This window comes from Penicillium citrinum (assembly GCF_028827155.1).
Source record: "Penicillium citrinum strain IBT 23319 chromosome Unknown utg000010l:1.0-1229701.0:1.0-1230130.0, whole genome shotgun sequence".
Lineage (NCBI taxonomy): Eukaryota > Fungi > Ascomycota > Eurotiomycetes > Eurotiales > Aspergillaceae > Penicillium > Penicillium citrinum.
Window position 1 is genome coordinate 1,180,598 of NW_026622695.1, and position 17,345 is coordinate 1,197,942.

Genomic DNA, 17,345 nt, shown 5'->3' on the forward strand with positions numbered 1-17,345 from the left:
TAATTCATTAATGACTTATGCTATGTACGTCCCCAATCAACATCCACGTGCTTGTCAACTGTACTCATGAAAAAAAAAAAAAAAAACGCGCAAAAACATGAGTAATTTCGGGGGAATCTCAAATAAGTATGGGGTGGGGTGAGGCATGGACAAAAAGCGAATGAATATACCGTGGTAGAATGAATATAGCAAACTCCGCCGCTAATGAGAGAAGAGGCTCAACTCGAGAAAGCGCAAGTATGCAAGGGGGAAATGTGAAAATGGAAAGAAGTTGTATGGAAAGAAGTTGTAAGAAAATAAAAAACGCAAAGGAACAGTCGCACAATATGGAAAGAAAAGTAAATAGAAAGATGGCTTCGGTAATTGCCATTTCCTATATCTCTGATATCCATGAAATATCTCAAATGTCCCTTAAATATAGCCCAACCCTCCGAGAATACTCTTGCACTCCGGGACAGGAAGGGCTGAGACCCCTAAAGCACGGACAAGGGCTCCACCCCGCAGACGTTGAAGACCGATTGCAAGCTTCCAAGCTTCAGTGTCCTGCAGGACGAAGACGTACTTTCGGCCTTCTTGATCGCGAATACTAGCGCGAAGGATGTGCAGGCCCCGAAACTCTGCTTGTGGCGGCTGGACCGGGCCGCCGCCACTTGCAGCAGCACTGCGAGCAAAACAAGCACTTGGTGATGCCAATCGACATGTGTTCTTGCAAACCTTAAGCAGGTTTGCTGTGAAGGCATCAGACTCTTCATTAGTAGGCATTGAATGCGCCGAAGCGCCACGGCGGAAAGAAAAGGGGTTGTTAGAGCCAGACTTTGCAGATTGCTGGCTGTTGGGTCCCAATTGAGGACACCAGACTTCGGCCAGCTTCAAAGTCCATGCCTTGACATCCCATTCGCGCTGACCAACACCTCGAACGTCGTCATCAACGAAAAGACCTTCGGTTGTCATCCGCAGGACAAGGCCGTCAGTCACCATACCCTGCCCAGAGACCAACTGAGCAACTGGCGTCTTCATGAATGCATTGTTGAACTGGTATACACCTTGGATCACAATCTTATCGGGATCCTTGGTAGAATATGAGCTGCGATGTGATGGCGGAGGCGTTGTGCGAGCCGTTGACTGCGAAGGAGCATACGATGACTCGGAATAAGCAGACCCAGATCCAGATGCTTTTCCATACGGGCGTCTAGGACGATCATAGGGCCGAAAGGAATACGCATCGTCTTCAATGGTTGTGTTTGACGTTTGGAAGGGTGGTTGTTTCTTGGGAGAAGGTGTTCTGGGTGCGCTCGTTGCGCTGGCAGGACTCGCTGGCTGTTGGGTCTTGCCTTTGGCCTCCTGGGCCTTCTTCTCAGCATAGCGCTTAGCAGCTGCTTCTTTAAGAGCAGCAAATTTGGCCATGGCTTCTTTCTGAGCCTTCTCTTTTGCAGCCGCTTCCTTTTCTGCAGCCTCCTTAGCAGCCTTTTCCTTGGCTTCTGCTGCCAATCTTTCGGCTTCAGCCTTTGCATCAGCTTCGGCTTTCTCCTGCTTTGCGCAGGCCTCAGCAGCCTCCTTTTCCATTCGTTCGCGTGCTTCTTTCTCGGCTTTTTCTCTAGCAGCGGCCATTTCGCGCTCCAATTGCTCCCTGCGCTCCTTGAGTTCCTTTTCCATGGCCTCGCGCTCACGCTTTCTCTCTTTCTCTTTTGCTTCTGCATCACGTTTGCGCTTGAACTCCTCCATTTTTCGGCGGAGCTCTTCTTTACGCTTTGCTTCTTCTCGTTCACGCTGCTGTTCGGCTTTTCTCCGATCTTCCTTCTCTTGTTCTCTTTGGCGTTCTTTTTCCTTTTCTCTCTCCTTCTCCCTTTCCTTTTCCTTCTGCCTTTCTCTCTCACGCTCCTTTTCCCTCTCTTTCTCCTCATCCTCATCACTCGGAGGTGCGCCGGCACCGCCTGGGTTCCCAGCATGCTGATTTCCATAATTCTGGCCACCGCCGAAGTTTCCACTTCTTTGTTGTCGATGACCTGATCCATTGCCACCAGAGTTGGCCTCATTATTGTAGTTTGCACCAGAAGACTGACCGTTGGCATTTTGTCCTGCACCTCCGGAGAAACCCCCGCCAAATCGACCACCACCACTATTTCCACCGTTGCCCTTGGAGCCATCCGACTGGGACATTCCAAATGCCCATCCAGCGATACCCAATCCAAGACCAATTACCATCATCCCCATTCCGCCCGCGCCATTGGAGAGGGAAGCCATATACCAAGTCTTGACGGTGGGTGCGACGGCCGACCATAGCAGAACTAAAAGCAAAGTGCTTGCAGCGCCGGCAAGGAAGCTATTGCGGTGGCATTGTAGGGAAGGGAGGTATAGGAAGCCGCCACCGGACGAGTGAGGCGGAACAATGAAGATGTCGTAGTTTCCGGGTGGTAAATCGGACGATTTACGGTATTCGCCCTCGGTAGTATGAGGGTTGTCGCCATGCGGCGGTGGAGGGGGGTGGAGGGCCATCCATTGCGATTCCGCGAACGTTAGGGAGAATGTTCGGAAGATATATATATATATTAAAAAATTGCGACTCGGCCTGGCGACTCGGCCTGGCGACTCGGTCAAACGATGATCGCGCAGCCGAGAATGATTTCTCTTCTTCGATTAGTTACCCCAGACCTGCCCGAGCCACTTGTGTCTTAATTCCGATGATATGGTCGAGACTAATTGAACAGATGGTCGATGCAATTGTATGTGAATAGCCAGTTCATGTTCGTTATGACTAGAGATGTGCACTGAGGCCCTAGGCCGTACAGTGCTCGGAAGACCGATCAAACGGGTTGTCGGAGAAAGATGAACGAGGAAAATCAAAAACGAGTATATATATATAAATTCACCAAACCCAAGACTCCAAGTTGATCTTTAGAAGAACAACCGAGAGATGGATGGTCGGATAACAACGAGGGAAGATTGCAACGGGGGGAAGTTGTTTGGGAAAGAAGTGGGAGCCGCTAAGGATCGGCGGCTCCATGCAGTGAAGACGTGGCCATCACACATCAAAACAACTCGGCGCGTCCAATACTATGTACTTCTCCATCGCATATCCCCGTAGATTCCACGGATATCAGATATTTCAACAATGCTGAATTCCGCCGAGGCCACACGATGGCAAGCCCTACTGACAATGGAGGGGACAGACAAGTGGTACAGTATTCAGGGATGCCAGACCGGCTAATTTGAACATCCTTGCTTCGGGTCGAGGCACTTCGTAGGTATGAGGGGTCGTCCATCATGGAGAAAGTAAAGCGGATAACTAGCTACGGCTTATGGATAATCATACTACTCTTTTTGCCCTTTTGCGTTCAGCATGTTGAAGCAGAACTCGATGATTGAAGGGTCGAAAATGTTTGTTATGGTTTTACCTCTTTGGGTTAATTTGTATTATATCAGCACATGAATAGTAAATTCTGACACCTCAGGCAACAAGGCTCACATTTGAGGTCGAATGCTCAAGATCAGCCACAAGCGGAGCGATCCAGTATAACCATACTCCCTTCATCAACAATACCCTGGAGGATGTCCTACGGGGTTGGTTCTTGGGGGATGGTTCTTGGTAAACCCCCACTGAAAGGAGAGTAAGGAATCTAAAACTCCTGTTTCCCTGTCAAGGTAGCCCTACTAGAATATACTGGACCGAGGAACTCCTCCGTGATCATCCCGTATAGCGTCGAGAGTGGAGGCTGAGGCCATATTGATAACTTTGTCGATATTGCGGTCAAGCGGTTGGGGAAAGATAGTTCGACTTTAGTGGGTCCGCGGTATTCGAAGCCAAACAGTACTCAGCCGAAGCACGGTCAAATGTATCGAGCAGAGACTCCCCCAGACATCACGGATGGGAGTCATGGTAACAACAACATTATCCGGTGGCTTATTCGAGCTGTCAATATGTATGTCAAGCCTGTCATGAGCATTTGATGCTGTGTAGAAGTAGTGATAGGGTCATTGTAGTCCCATGACCGAGCCATGAGATGCGGGACCCTGACCAGAACACTCGGGCACCGTAGGCATCAGGACAACTAAAATAGACATTTAAGACCGATTGACTAAATTATGATTCATGCTGGCCATCAGTATTCAAAAAAGTTCTGCCATTTACAGCAATCATTCAGCCTGGAAAGATGACCGGAAGAATGAATCTAAGGAAGTAGAAGTAATGAAACCACTACGTAGTGGTTGAATGCGCCAGGCGGAGAGCATCACCGCCGCGCCGCAACGTGACCCGCAGGCGGTGATTGGGTCTTCTCCTCAAGATTCCCATCATTCTTTGCCTCGTTCTTGTTGACTTGCAACCTCAGTGGAGGCTGCATTATCTTGTCTCTCTCTTTCTCACCTTTTGGAAGCGAACTTACCAAACCCCCTCTCCCTCATTTCTCCGCCTCCACGCCAACTGTCCTCTTGGCCCCATTCTCTTTCTCATTCCCAGGCAGCCAGTCCCAGTTACTCCCTCTCCCACTCCTATGCCGTGTCAATAGCTCATAGACTCCCCGATTCAACCCCTCCCTGCCCGTCTAGGGCATTTCGACCACCATGTCATCCTTTCATTCCTCTCGCCAAGCTCACCAGAGCCACGCCGCCTCACGCCAATTCCCCGCTTACAATCCGGTCGCCGCTGTGAACGCACCCGCGGGGACTTTTCTCCCCGGGACTAAGGTCCAAGTGGGGAGTCATCGAGTGGTGATAGAGAAATACCTGTCCGAGGGTGGCTTTGCTCATGTATACGTGGTGCGGTTGCCCAAGCCGGTCAATGGCACGGAGACAGCGGTACTGAAGCGGGTGGCTGTCCCCGATAAGTCGGCCCTGGCGAACATGCGCACCGAGGTTGAAACCATGAAGAAGTTGAAGGGACACCGGCATATCGTGAAATACATTGATTCTCATGCCTCTCAGCTTAACGGGGGAGGGTATGAGGTCTTTCTGCTCATGGAGTTCTGCGGGGGTGGCGGTCTCATTGATTTTATGAATACTCGATTGCAGAACCGTTTGACGGAACCAGAGATCATCAAGATCTTCTCGGATTGCGCTGAGGGCGTCGCCTGTATGCACTATTTGAAACCGCCTCTGCTACATCGCGACTTGAAGGTGGAGAACGTTCTCATCTCAGGCAAGGGCAGTTCGGCCATCTACAAGCTTTGCGATTTTGGATCCTCTGCTCCTCCTCGTCCGGCAGCGACCTCCGCCGCCGAGGGCCGATTAATCGAAGACGATGTGCAGCGGCACACGACGTTGCAATATCGCAGTCCGGAGATGATCGATGTATATCGGAAACAACCGATTGACGAAAAGAGTGATATCTGGGCCCTTGGTGTGCTCTTGTACAAACTATGTTATTATACAACTCCTTTTGAGGAGGTCGGTCAGATGGCCATCCTCAACGCCAGTTTCAAATATCCCTCATACCCCCGGTTTTCGGATCGATTGAAAATGTTAATTGGTAAGTGCAGAGGAGGGCTCTGGGTTGATGAAAACTTTACTGACCAGGCACAGCTTCGATGCTGAGAGAGAACCCGCAAAAGCGTCCTAATATATATGAAGTGGTGCGAGAAGTCTGTCACATGCAGGGCAAGGAAGTTCCAATTCGTGATGTACGTCGTATATTCGAGCTACCGCTGTGTGTGCTTCTGCTGATTCTAGATAGATCTACTCTAATCGAACGGCTTCCGAGGCACGAAAGAATCAAGAGTTGCCGCCAACTCCAACTGATGCTCCTCCGGTAGGAGCAGTTTACTCGCCTCCAGTCGAAGAGACTAGAGTTATTCCCGAAATCGCACCTATGCGGAGAGGACGACCAGGAAAACCTCAATCATCACACGATTCCGCCAAAGCAAGCCCCTCCCCATACCGGGGTAACTCCAAAGATGCCGCTTCTAATGATCCGTTCGCCGCTCTTGATGGAGGAGCGGCAGCCCGTAACAGAAAGGCTGATGAGCTTTCAAAGCGTTTCCCTACTTTGGATCAGTTTGACATTCTTCACGAGAAGGGTGACAAGTTTGATTTCGAAGCGACAACGAACGACAAGTCCGATGATCAAGAGCTCTCCCAGAGGCTCACGAATGCCTTGGCTGACCAAGCCTTTGCTCGCCAATCCTCCCCCGAACGTCCAACGCGGCATGAGCCTTCTTCCAATCGACAATCACAGGTTTCGCCTGTTCGCCAGTCTCAGGAGGCATCTGCCAGGCAACCCACCCCGCTATATCAGCCCACTCCTAAGCGGCCTGTGATGGTATCTACTGGCACTATGACTTCGCCCGCTCAGACACCGCGTTTGCAAGAACCTTCTTTTTCCAGCCGTCCGATCTATCGATTCCCAGCATCTGATCAAGATCGTCCTTCAAGTCAGCCCTGGACGCAAGAAGAACAGAAAAAGGCTCCTTCTCCTCCATCGTCAAGCTTGCGGCCCGAAACAAGCCCACGACTGTCCTCTGATCATTTGTCGAATGTTTCCAACTCCGCACGCCCCTCCATGGAGGCTCTCAGAAGACCATCGGCCCTGGATGCGAATGATCCCGTAGGCAGATCCAAGTCTGCTATTGCTAAGGCTCGCCCAGTGTCGGTGCAGGCAGGATACTCGGCACGAGAGCCAGAGGCATCGAGGTCATCGATAGATTTATCACAGTATGAAGGTGGCGCCCCATTGCGGGCAACCAGAACCGAAATGGACCGCGAGTATGACCAAGCCAATATTTCTTCGGATATGGATTACCTCCGAGCGAAGGAGGAGGAGGAAAACAATCGCAAGCGAGAGAAGCGGTCTAGCAGTGGTGCTAAGCACAGCAAACGTACCAGCCTGTCCTCACTTTCGCTGTCAGGTAGTAAAAACCTATTCGCAGGTCGCTTTGGTGATGCTTTCCGTCGGTTCGAGAGCACCAGTAACCAGGAAAAGTCCGGTACGACTCCCGCATCGGAAGAGGCACCCCGAACAAGCCTCATGAGTGATACTGAAGCCACAAACGATGATGCGGAGCCATACGAGGACGCTGTCCTGGATGATTTGGACCGAGAAGATATCCCACCGGAGATGCGCCGCGAGCTAGAGCGTCGCCGTCTTTCCCAGGAGGAAAAACGCGTGGCCAATGCTGCGGCCGAGTACCGGCGCCGGGTCGCCGAGAACGATGGTGGGAAAGGAGGCGTTGAAGTGCACCGATCTCGGGCTATCCAGAACCGAGTGCAGACATTCCTTGGTGAGACGAACAAGCCTGCCGTCGCACCGAAAACCGCGTCCGGCTATGGCAAGTATACTGAATCCCCTGTTTTGCCGGCAAATCAGGGAGATGTACAGCCTATGCCGAACAAAATCCCCATGTCTCGAACACCGGGACCTGCCTATGGTTCCCGTGAAGGAGCTGGCCCTCTTCCAGACCGCCGCGAGGGGGCCAGTGCTCCTGCAGGCTTGCCTCGGACCGTGACATCTGCCTCGACCGGATATTCGTCTGGCCCGCGCCCTCCATCTCGGTCTGCCGCACCACCGGCTGCGCCGCCCAAGCCCAAGAACTTACGTGTAGGGGTTTCGGATGTACCTACGCCTGGCACCAGTGCCAGCAATGATCGCAGCCCATCTTTTCAACCAAACCCAGCCAGCCCGGGTGAGGACTGGGAAGCGAACTTCAGCCGGCGGTTCCCCAGTCTCTCTGGAATTGAGATGGAGACGGAGATTGAAATCCCCAAGTTCCCCAAGTTGAAGACGCGGGAAGTGTAACGCCTAGACGGCTGTTTTATTTTGGTGTAATAATGCCGTGATATTAGCGTGTATTACTTGGTGATCTGTATTTGAATCGGAGGTGTGCATAAACATAGACAGTGACATATGACAGGAGGTATTCCTCATTGAAGCGAACCATCTACACATCCCTTACTTTGTACGCAAGCATAAATTAGGTACAGCACGGTAACACACACGTATAATGTAGGGAGGTCAATTTATTTACCGATTTCTCAATTCAAGTTGTACCTGTTGCATCTACTTTACTTCCCCGGTGCAGATTCGCGGCATGTTTGAACAGACCGTGGTGCAACATGAGTTTGAAACCCCCCGCTGACCGCTTTTGACTACCGCCCACTGTTAAGAGACCATACCGCTTTCCTCTTCTAATATGACTTCCATGATTTGATGTGGCAGAGAGAATCGCAGAGAGAAGCCTGGTTTCAAACTAATGTCACAGTATCTACCATTCCTTTACTCCGCCTGAACTTCCACACCGCTCTCCCGTCATCCAAGAACCTCACTACATTCATTCAGCGCAAGTCACGCAGTAATCATGGCTCCAGTCCTGCTGAATACGGTCGATGGTGGGTGCGCTAAACATAATGGAATACAGAGACCATAACTGACAGCTTGCAGATGACCTGAAAGATGTCATCCAGCACCTCTTCGAGATTCAATCTGCCGTTCACGGATACCTAGGCCCAGAAACGCAACAAGAGCTGGTCCGGAAAATGTACGTCGCAACCAAGCAACAGATAGTTCACTAAACAATATATCATTATACCTTCCTGCTTTCCTATCTGAATCTCTTGTCGAGAAGAAAAGACCAAGCTAACCAAATCGGAAACAGCAAAAACCTCACCCTCACCCTAAACACCCTCTCAACACACACCCAACCCTCACCAGATAATAGCACCACAGACTCAGATCAAGATGCAAACTCCAACACCGACCCCTCAAACCCCCGTCTCGCTAGCATTCAACTACCCCCGGAAATAATTGACTACGTTGACAGCTCGCGCAACCCAGATATCTACACTCGAGAATTCGTCGAACTGGTTCAGCGCGGGAATCAAGATTTAAAAGGGAAACAAGAGGCCTTCGCCGCATTCCGGGATGTATTGGCGCGCGAGATGCGCAGTGCTATGCCTGAATGCGCGGGTGAGGTCGATCGCGTTGTTGCGGTGACGGGGGGAGCCGGCGAATCTAATTCCAATCCTAATTCCAACTCTGCTTGAGAAAAGCCCGAGGGCGTTCCTTTTCCGCTCTCTGTCGGTAGTTCTGACGGGACAGGAAATGGGCTAGGCTATGATCTACAGATACACCGGAAAGACATGTGGCGATGTGAGACATTTTTGGAGGCATTTTCACTCGTTGACTTGTGCCTAATGATGGCCCGCCTTGCAAGTATATGCGCTACATCCGGCTATGTCTACTGAATACGGGGTACTTGATCTGAAGCCTGGCTATTCTGGGGCGATGGGCATTTGCTTCGGGGAGCCTCATGTGGGAAATGGACATCGGCATGATCATGGTACATAGTACACATGGATCGGATCATTTTCTGACTTCATAATGATGCCGATTTGCTGTAAGGCCACCGGAATACGGAGAATTTCTTGGTTGGTATAGAATGATGTCGTTGTTTGGGGGCCGGATACACTTTGCGCCATTTCTGCGGGCCTGAACGGATCCTGAATGGATACGAGGTTAGCCTGAGAATATGGTGCCAAAAGTGGAAATGGGGCGTGAAGGTTGAACCGGGCTTTTCCGGGGTAGCTTCAAGATTCTTGTTATCTTTGTTTAGTATTTCGGAGTTCTTTGAGTTTTAGCGAGGCGCCGCGGTGTTTCTTTTGAGTTGAGTTTGATGACGGCCCTTCAATTGCCGATATGAAGTGAAATCCCACGTGTGACCTAGGTACTCCATAGCCTAACAGTACCACTGTACTAGGGTATGTCGTGGCATATTCTAGGGTTCTACAAACAACATGGCCAATGCATATCCATTAATTTATGAACCATTTCACTGATATCTATGTCTAAAAATCTTCTTCTACTCTGCTTTGACTATGAACTGGAAGCACAGACTATTAACCCTGTATGTCACGTTCTCCATCAATACCCGTTACGTCGGTGCCAGTCCGCCTGGACCCATACAAGCAGATCTTACTGGACGGAGCCCTGATTAATGGACCGTTGACCGTGAGATTCTTTCACCGAGTCTTTGGTAACCTGGTGGCCTGGGCTGGAATAGCGCGAGTGAAGATCGAGTGAATATGTTTCAGACCAGGGCACAGGATCGAATGCCGTATTGAAAGCTATGATGAAAGCGACCGTGCTGACCGTGCTCTCGTACAGTCTGGAGTACAGAATAAGTGGGCAGCTCGTGTGGAGGCGATGACTCGGTCCATCCACCTTTGGTGTCCACCCCCGTACATAACTTTGCTGTACAAACATATGGACAATGTCGTACCGAATACTCCATCCAGAGCACAATGTCATAATATTGTTATTTGCTATTCCCGGTGTGATGACTTTGCAGAGCCTCTGATCGTCCTGCACCTGCACACCGAAACTTGCCGACCTTTTGCATCCACTAGGTTGCTCGCTTTGCCGGCGCTTGCCCGCATTTAGGGGTTTAGTGAGGGACTGGATGGAACTGGGGATCCCCGGGTTGTGCAGGTGAACAGCACATACCGAGTGGTTGTAGGCGACCAATGCTCTTTGTCTTCTGACATACCCTGATATACCTACATTCGTAGCGATGTGTATATATACTTAGCAATTAATTGAATAATGAGTGTGAAATATAAGGAGTGTACAGTACATATGAGAGAGAGTCACATGTACAATCCAGACTGTATCTAGACTTCCGTAGTTGGGTTGGCAGTTACTATCTACCGAGTCTCTGGGTCGCTCCTGCCGCCTCCACTCGAATTGTATCCTGTATTGTGTACCGTACACCCTCCGTCGTTCCTTCCTCCTGTCACACCCTACAGCTTGCTCCTTCCCAAGTTGCCCCTGACCCACTCCGGGGCATCCAAAAAGATGCTTCAAAGGGGAAATCCTTAAGTTTTTTTTTTCTTTGTACTCCCTCACATACAAGCCCCTTTTATCCCGTCAACGTGGTCCAATTTATGTACATATATCAATGAAGTGCATTTCAAAATGAAACCCCCAGCTGGGTAACGCATCACATTTACATCCTTCTGCGGTTATTACCAGTCGAACTGTCTATCGCACGGCCCAAGAATAGTAACCAATAATGACCACCCCAGGCGCAGGGATCGAATCCTTCGCTAAACATCCCACATCTCCCCGGTCCACCCCGTCCTTTGTCGGGCGTTTCCCGATCTCTTTGACTCGCTTTGACGGCTTGCCCCAGAGTCCCCAGTCAGCCACTACATGATCGACTCACCCCCCACTCCATACTATCGTCCAGTCCCAACTTGAGGCAAAAGCCAAGCCCCAAGCCTCCCCCCCCCCCCCAAAAGCGCCCCCATATGAATCATCTTTTCTCACCTGCTGCTGCTGCTGCTTCTGCTGCTGCTGCTTCCTTTCCCCACCTAACCATGCCCTATTCTCCCTGACAACCACCATGGCGAACATCACCGCCGCCGGCGAAGGTATCACCGGCGGCATTACTGGTACCAACACTTCTTTGGGAATGAAGATCACTATCGCGACACTAGCTGGCGTAACTTGGTATAACGCCTTCGAACTGATCATTCTCATATTCGTGACTTTCGCCCAGTATCGTGGTCTCTACTTCTGGAGCTTGATCGTTTCTTGTGCTGTCGGCTTGATCCCTTACTCACTCGGCTTTCTATTAAAGTTCTTCGATTTGACCTCCGCTACATGGCTGTCAGTTACATTTCTCACCATCGGATGGTGGAGCATGGTGACTGGCCAGTCTATTGTCTTGTACTCTCGTCTACATTTGGTCCTTTCCAACCAGCGCATCCTTCGGCGCGTTTTGACCATGATATTGGTTAACGCTGTCTGCTTACATTTGCCCACTACCGTCCTAACCTATGGCAGCAACCTTGCGGGAGACGATGCGCAACCCTATATCAATGGATACAATGTTATGGAAAAAATTCAAATGACTGGCTTCTGTTTGCAAGAGTTCATCATCTCAGGCCTGTACATTTGGGAAACAGTACGCATGATTCACCTCGACATGGACCAAACTAAGCGCAAAATTCAATATCAACTTATTATCATCAACTTACTTATTATCGTCATGGACGTCGGCCTGCTGGTTGCTGAGTATCGGGACTATTACATCATGGAGACCATGCTCAAAGGGGCCGTCTATAGTATCAAGCTTAAGCTTGAGTTCGCTGTCCTCGGTAAACTGATCCACCTCGTTCACAACCACGTCTGGAAACCTGAATCCTTCTCCGTTCCTCGCGAGCTCCCCGATTTCGTCGATGCAACCCGTGTCACCTCGGACCTGACCCACGCTCCAACCGCTGAAACACATAATACCAGTCGCACTCACAGACCCTCTTGGATGGATGCGGATGCCATTTCCATAGCCATGTTCGAACATTCTCCCCGGCCGACCTGCATGGTTCCTCCGAAATCTCGAATTCGTGGAGTTCAGAGACACGCATCGCCCATCACGACGACCACATGACAATCGACTTCTCGAACCCCTGGTGCCAGTACCAAAGGAAACCAGCAAGACTGTCCGAAAAGCCAGGATGAAACCCTGCCCTCGTCCATTGGCAGCCAAACCTACGTTGGTTGCCTTCCCATACATTATACTCGTCATTTCATTCCTTGATGACTTACGACTTACGAGATACGCATACATACCTGTGATATCCTATCACGATGCATTCCCTATACCGGGTGCAGACATATCCATGTACCGAGGCCAGGAAAATTCGAGTGCATCGGTATATTTGTCTCACTCCCAGGTATTGCGCTCGGCCTTCTGATCCCGGCTTTTGCCATTCATTGTATACCTGAATACGATATGCTCCCTCTTGGGCGAGTGACGAGTCTCGGGATCAAGTTGAACATATAACTGCTTCTTGTACATAGAAAGCGTGATTTTGTCTACGGACTCGTTTCAAATATGAACAAACACAAATCAAAATAACAAACTCACATCCAGGCCATTTTTGTAGAATACACTGAAGGAACAGTACTGTGAACCTCTGTATCTGATCCCGAAACCCGAGAGCCTTCGATTGACTATCCATAACCAGGGGTTTGTCGAGGTCGGTATAGATTTACAAGTATTTGAAGTGTGAGGGATTCCCTTCTGATGGGCTAGTTGAAATGCTACTCCTACCTACCTATGACTGCACAGTCACAGTAAAACGACGCATATTAGTACTTGATGAGCTGATATGATCGTGTGTTCTGCTTGTATCTACGTTGTATCCACGCTCAGATCAACCTAACGTTTACTGGTGCACTTGTATATGTGGCTCGAAGCAGTTAACATAACGTTATGCAAAGTCCACTGGTGAACTATATCAACCAACTAATCTACTAGATAGATGAAAGCTCTGGCAAAAATTCATCTAAGTCACCCCTACTCTTTCATAAAGAAGCGAGTCTCTCTCAAAAATTTGCAACTATGCAAAATCTCCTGTCCATTTCACGCATGGCTGTAGGCCTTGGCTTCCTGACCGTCCCAGGACCCTTTGCTTCTGTATTCGTTATGCCATTTAGTCCTGAAGCCGCAATTGGCTGTAAGATGGCTGGGAACCGCGATCTCGTATTGGGCGCTTTACTATACTATACCTATCGCCGACAATCTTCTACGCTTCGCAAAGACAAGGTGACCAATCCGGTTGAGCAAAGTCCACTTTTGAATAGTGAAGACAGAGCAGGACACTCGGACAATAGTGTTATGAGATTAGCTTTGATCTCTGGGGTAGTTGTGGACACACTGGATGTTATAATGGTATTATGGTGTTATCTAGATGGGACATTGCCGATTGAGGCGGTTGCAACACTTGGTGGAGGCGCGTGTATTTTGTTTGGAATGGGAGTTTATTGTTGGCATTGGGAGACTTGACCCTCTCCTTGTACGTTCGATATTGCGGACTCTGCACATGTAGCCACTCGGATGGTATTTTGATTCATATTTATGTACGTCTTCTTATTCAATTTGGTTAAATGCTTCAAGTTGATGCACATATACCCCGAGTGTTGTATATGTTGTATATCACGTGACATGTACTACATCATCTTCTCGTTTAGCCAATGACCGTTCTTCTCTATCGACCATACCATACACAACTCGCTTTTGTCATCTTTTTGTACAACCGGACATCAATAAGTCTGTCTCAAGGTTCGAAACTAACTTTGAAGAATCGATCTATCAGAATGTCTTACTATGATGACAAATGCCAGTAGAGCATCAGACATACCCTCCCATTAATCCTAACCTAACTATCCATTTCAAGTTGACGCAAGAGAGCACCGAGCCCTCTTCTCTCAGATCTAGAAACGTCAAAGCCGATCTCGGGGATATCTGTAGTTACGAGCAATCTTATGCACGGAGAAATATCGGAAGTGTCAACCTTTCAGATTGAATCATCTCCACAAACCCCATGGGCAGAAGACCCACTCCTGTCTATCTCAACCCCTTCAGGAAGGTCTACAATCTACAAGAATGCAACATAGCAGATTGATACCTATATAAATACACCTTCTAGCTACTCAAGGACAATAATTACGCAGACAAGAATATGAAGTTTCTTTCGGTCTTGCACCTACTCGGTGCGCTTGGTGCATCCGTCAGGGCGACGGCGGAAAGTGATGATGCAGTAAGTGGCAATTCATCAAACCTTCAACGACTTCACTTTAGATCTAATGAAAGATACACCAGGATAATAAATCTCAGTCTAGTGCTCCTAAATGCCCTAATCCACCATCGAGATTGTCACTTAGTGACCCACCTTACGAAAATTACTTCTACTCAGACTGTAATGTCGCAACTCAGGCTGTCATCACAAGTCCACTCCCTGATAGCAATCTCTCTATCATTGGACCACGTATGATCATAGCATGGCCTGCTGGTGACAGTGGTGTCTGCACTTTTTTTGAACCGCAGGAAGGGGGCAACGGTACATTGTCAATTCAACTCGTCAATTCTACTGACTCTCACCCACTATCCCCGGTCTACAATGCATCATCCAGCGGATCACCTCACGTTGGAGTGGAAGGTGTAATACGCTTTAATTCCTCTGCAAGGCTTACAGTCCCTATCTTGGGAAGTATCCGTACAATCCGCGATTTCGTCGAGGGTCCTAGTCTTCTCTATCCGGAAATTCAGGATGCCGTTAAGTTCTCTTCGTCGGACGATGGCAGCATCCTACTACAGCGTACCTGGCTTGACAACACCACAACGACAACTCTGAGATTTCAGCCTCGAAGCAAATCTACTTCAAGCGGTGGGAAAGGCATGTCACTGGATAATCGTACTGTTAGCTTTGAGGCGGGTGATTATCTCTTCTCAGCTACAATCAACTACCCGCAGCTCACGCAGCTCAAGCCCACCGCAGTGCTCAACAATGCTTCAAGCCACCTAACTACTTCAATGTCGGGCCAAACAAGCGCGCTTTCCTTCCTCTCATACTCGGAAAAGCTTCTCGCTGGGGCGTGGCGCTTTCTGACGTACTTTGGTCGTGACTCAATGATTGCGACCTTATTACTTGAGCCTGTTTTGAGTAATGGTGAAGGCAGTGCTATTGAAGCTGTCATCGGTGCTGTTCTTGAGAGAGTCAATCGAACGGATGGAACTGTTTGCCACGAAGAAACCATTGGGTCGGTAGTATCATTTAAACCAAATTCAGATTGGTCTTCTAACTTCGGCACAGGGATTACGCAACTTGGACCAACAAACAGAGTAATATAAGTGGCAGTGCTATGGGTTGTGACTATCATATGGTAGGTTTAACCTAGAAAATCATTCTCACAATAATGAACTAACATGGCTTGATAGATCGATTCAGATTACTATCTTCCTGTCTTGATGCAGCGCTACTTGGTGGAAAACCCAATTGGCCGAAAAAGAGCTGCGAAGTTTCTCAAGTGAGTAACCCAATGTTATTGATTCAACAGCAATTCTAAGCTCTCAATTAGTACCACTGCAGGCGCAGTAAACCCAGCAAACAAGAACCTGACATGGGGTGAATTAGCTCTGACTAATGCGGAAAGGATTATGCGTCTTGCTGGCCCTTTCGTTCACAACCAGACAAAGGAAAATCTCATCCGCCTCCAGGAGGGCCAAGTCGTGGGTGAATGGAGAGATAGCACTTATGGTAAGTCGATTCTTCCGTTTAGAAAGCCGAATGCTCGTTGACATGTTTCCGCCCAGGACTTGGCGGAGGCCGCATACCCTACGACGTCAACACAGCTCTTGTTCCAGCAGGTCTCCGATCTATTGGGGCACTTTCACGGGCTGGTATATTCCCGCAAAAGAAGCAATGGGGCTCCATCGCAGACAAATACGCGAAAGTATGGGAAGATAAGACACTGGATTTCTTCAGCGTGACTATTCCAAAGTCGAAGGCCAAGGCTCTCGTCACATCCTATGCCAAAGAGCATTTTGCGGGACCGAATCAAGCTTCTACTATTGATGCAGATGTCAAGTTTCATGCCGTTGCCCTCGATGGAAGTAACAACCTGTCTAAAGTGGAGGTCATGAACACGGATGATTGCTTCCGTCATTTCCTTCTCAATACTACGAATGATGACCAGCTAACTACATTCTTGAACAACTCCGCGACAAATATACGTCGGACTTTTCCAGCTGGCTTAATGACTGATGCCAGTATGATCGTTGCGAACCCTGCATTCGGTAACGATCCTGTGTACGCGCGGAACTTTACGACTGGAGCCTACCACGGCACAGTGATATGGTCATGGCAGCTAGCAATGATGGCTAGAGGCTTGGAACTTCAGTTAGGGCGATGCGAAGTTACTTCGAATTTCTCTGTCAGCTCGCGATCCTTACGATCTGCGGGACGACAGGAGCGCAAGGCTGTTATGCCTACCCCAGAGTTTTGCACCAATGATAGTGTCTATTCTAACGTGCGCGCGGCTTACAATACTCTCTGGGATTCGATTGAGAAGAACAAAGATCAGCTGTCGGCAGAGGTCTGGTCTTGGGTTTATCGGAATGGTTCGTTCCAGGTTACGCCTCTGGGCGTATTGCCTGCTCCACCTGGAGTTGGTGGTCAGACTGGTATGTCCAATGCATTCTTTTTTTTCTCTTCCCCTTCAATTCTGATTTCATACTTTCTGACTTGTACTAATACTCTCCAGAATCCAATATCCGACAGTTGTGGTCTCTCACCTTCCTAGCTGTGACAAGGAACGAGAATTACAAACAACCAGATCGAACGAGCATTTGAGGTATGGCTAAGGAAATTGAAGTTCATTTTCGCAAATTTCTAGGATATTCCACAATCCGCAATTCCTATCAGGTATCCATATCCAGAATGATCCTTGAAAATCAGACGTGTGTACTTCGGCCCAGATTTCTCCTTTGAGTAACTCGGCCATAACAATTCGTGAGATCCACCAAATCAATAACTACACAACTACTATACAATTTTCCGGGAAAAAGATAAATCAC

The 17,345-nt window shown here is 49.1% G+C and overlaps 6 protein-coding genes across 6 annotated transcripts; 5 read left to right on the plus strand and 1 right to left on the minus strand.

Moving 5' to 3' along the window:
- Window positions 1–411: 411 nt before the first annotated feature.
- N7469_011509 (uncharacterized protein) lies at window positions 412–2,493 on the minus strand (the record flags this gene model as incomplete). The annotated part of the gene is made up of 1 exon (XM_056650414.1): window positions 412–2,493. One exon carries the CDS (start codon window positions 2,491–2,493, stop codon window positions 412–414), a length of 2,082 nt encoding a protein of 693 aa, XP_056495478.1.
- A 2,064-nt stretch (window positions 2,494–4,557) lies between these two features.
- N7469_011510 (putative serine/threonine protein kinase) lies at window positions 4,558–7,723 on the plus strand (the record flags this gene model as incomplete). The annotated part of the gene is made up of 3 exons (XM_056650415.1): window positions 4,558–5,461; window positions 5,515–5,612; window positions 5,666–7,723. 3 exons carry the CDS (start codon window positions 4,558–4,560, stop codon window positions 7,721–7,723), a joined length of 3,060 nt encoding a protein of 1,019 aa, XP_056495479.1.
- Window positions 7,724–8,282: 559 nt separating this feature from the next.
- nut2 (mediator complex subunit NUT2) lies at window positions 8,283–8,967 on the plus strand (the record flags this gene model as incomplete). The annotated part of the gene is made up of 3 exons (XM_056650416.1): window positions 8,283–8,313; window positions 8,366–8,462; window positions 8,580–8,967. 3 exons carry the CDS (start codon window positions 8,283–8,285, stop codon window positions 8,965–8,967), a joined length of 516 nt encoding a protein of 171 aa, XP_056495480.1.
- A 2,360-nt stretch (window positions 8,968–11,327) lies between these two features.
- Window positions 11,328–12,374, plus strand: N7469_011512 (uncharacterized protein; the record flags this gene model as incomplete). The annotated part of the gene is made up of 1 exon (XM_056650417.1): window positions 11,328–12,374. The coding sequence occupies one exon, from the start codon at window positions 11,328–11,330 to the stop codon at window positions 12,372–12,374; it is 1,047 nt and encodes a 348-aa protein (XP_056495481.1).
- Window positions 12,375–13,331: 957 nt separating this feature from the next.
- N7469_011513 (uncharacterized protein) lies at window positions 13,332–13,775 on the plus strand (the record flags this gene model as incomplete). The annotated part of the gene is made up of 1 exon (XM_056650418.1): window positions 13,332–13,775. The coding sequence occupies one exon, from the start codon at window positions 13,332–13,334 to the stop codon at window positions 13,773–13,775; it is 444 nt and encodes a 147-aa protein (XP_056495482.1).
- A 676-nt stretch (window positions 13,776–14,451) lies between these two features.
- N7469_011514 (uncharacterized protein) lies at window positions 14,452–17,121 on the plus strand (the record flags this gene model as incomplete). The annotated part of the gene is made up of 6 exons (XM_056650419.1): window positions 14,452–14,529; window positions 14,592–15,611; window positions 15,708–15,796; window positions 15,848–16,026; window positions 16,083–16,952; window positions 17,033–17,121. 6 exons carry the CDS (start codon window positions 14,452–14,454, stop codon window positions 17,119–17,121), a joined length of 2,325 nt encoding a protein of 774 aa, XP_056495483.1.
- Between the last annotated feature and the right edge of the window lie 224 nt (window positions 17,122–17,345).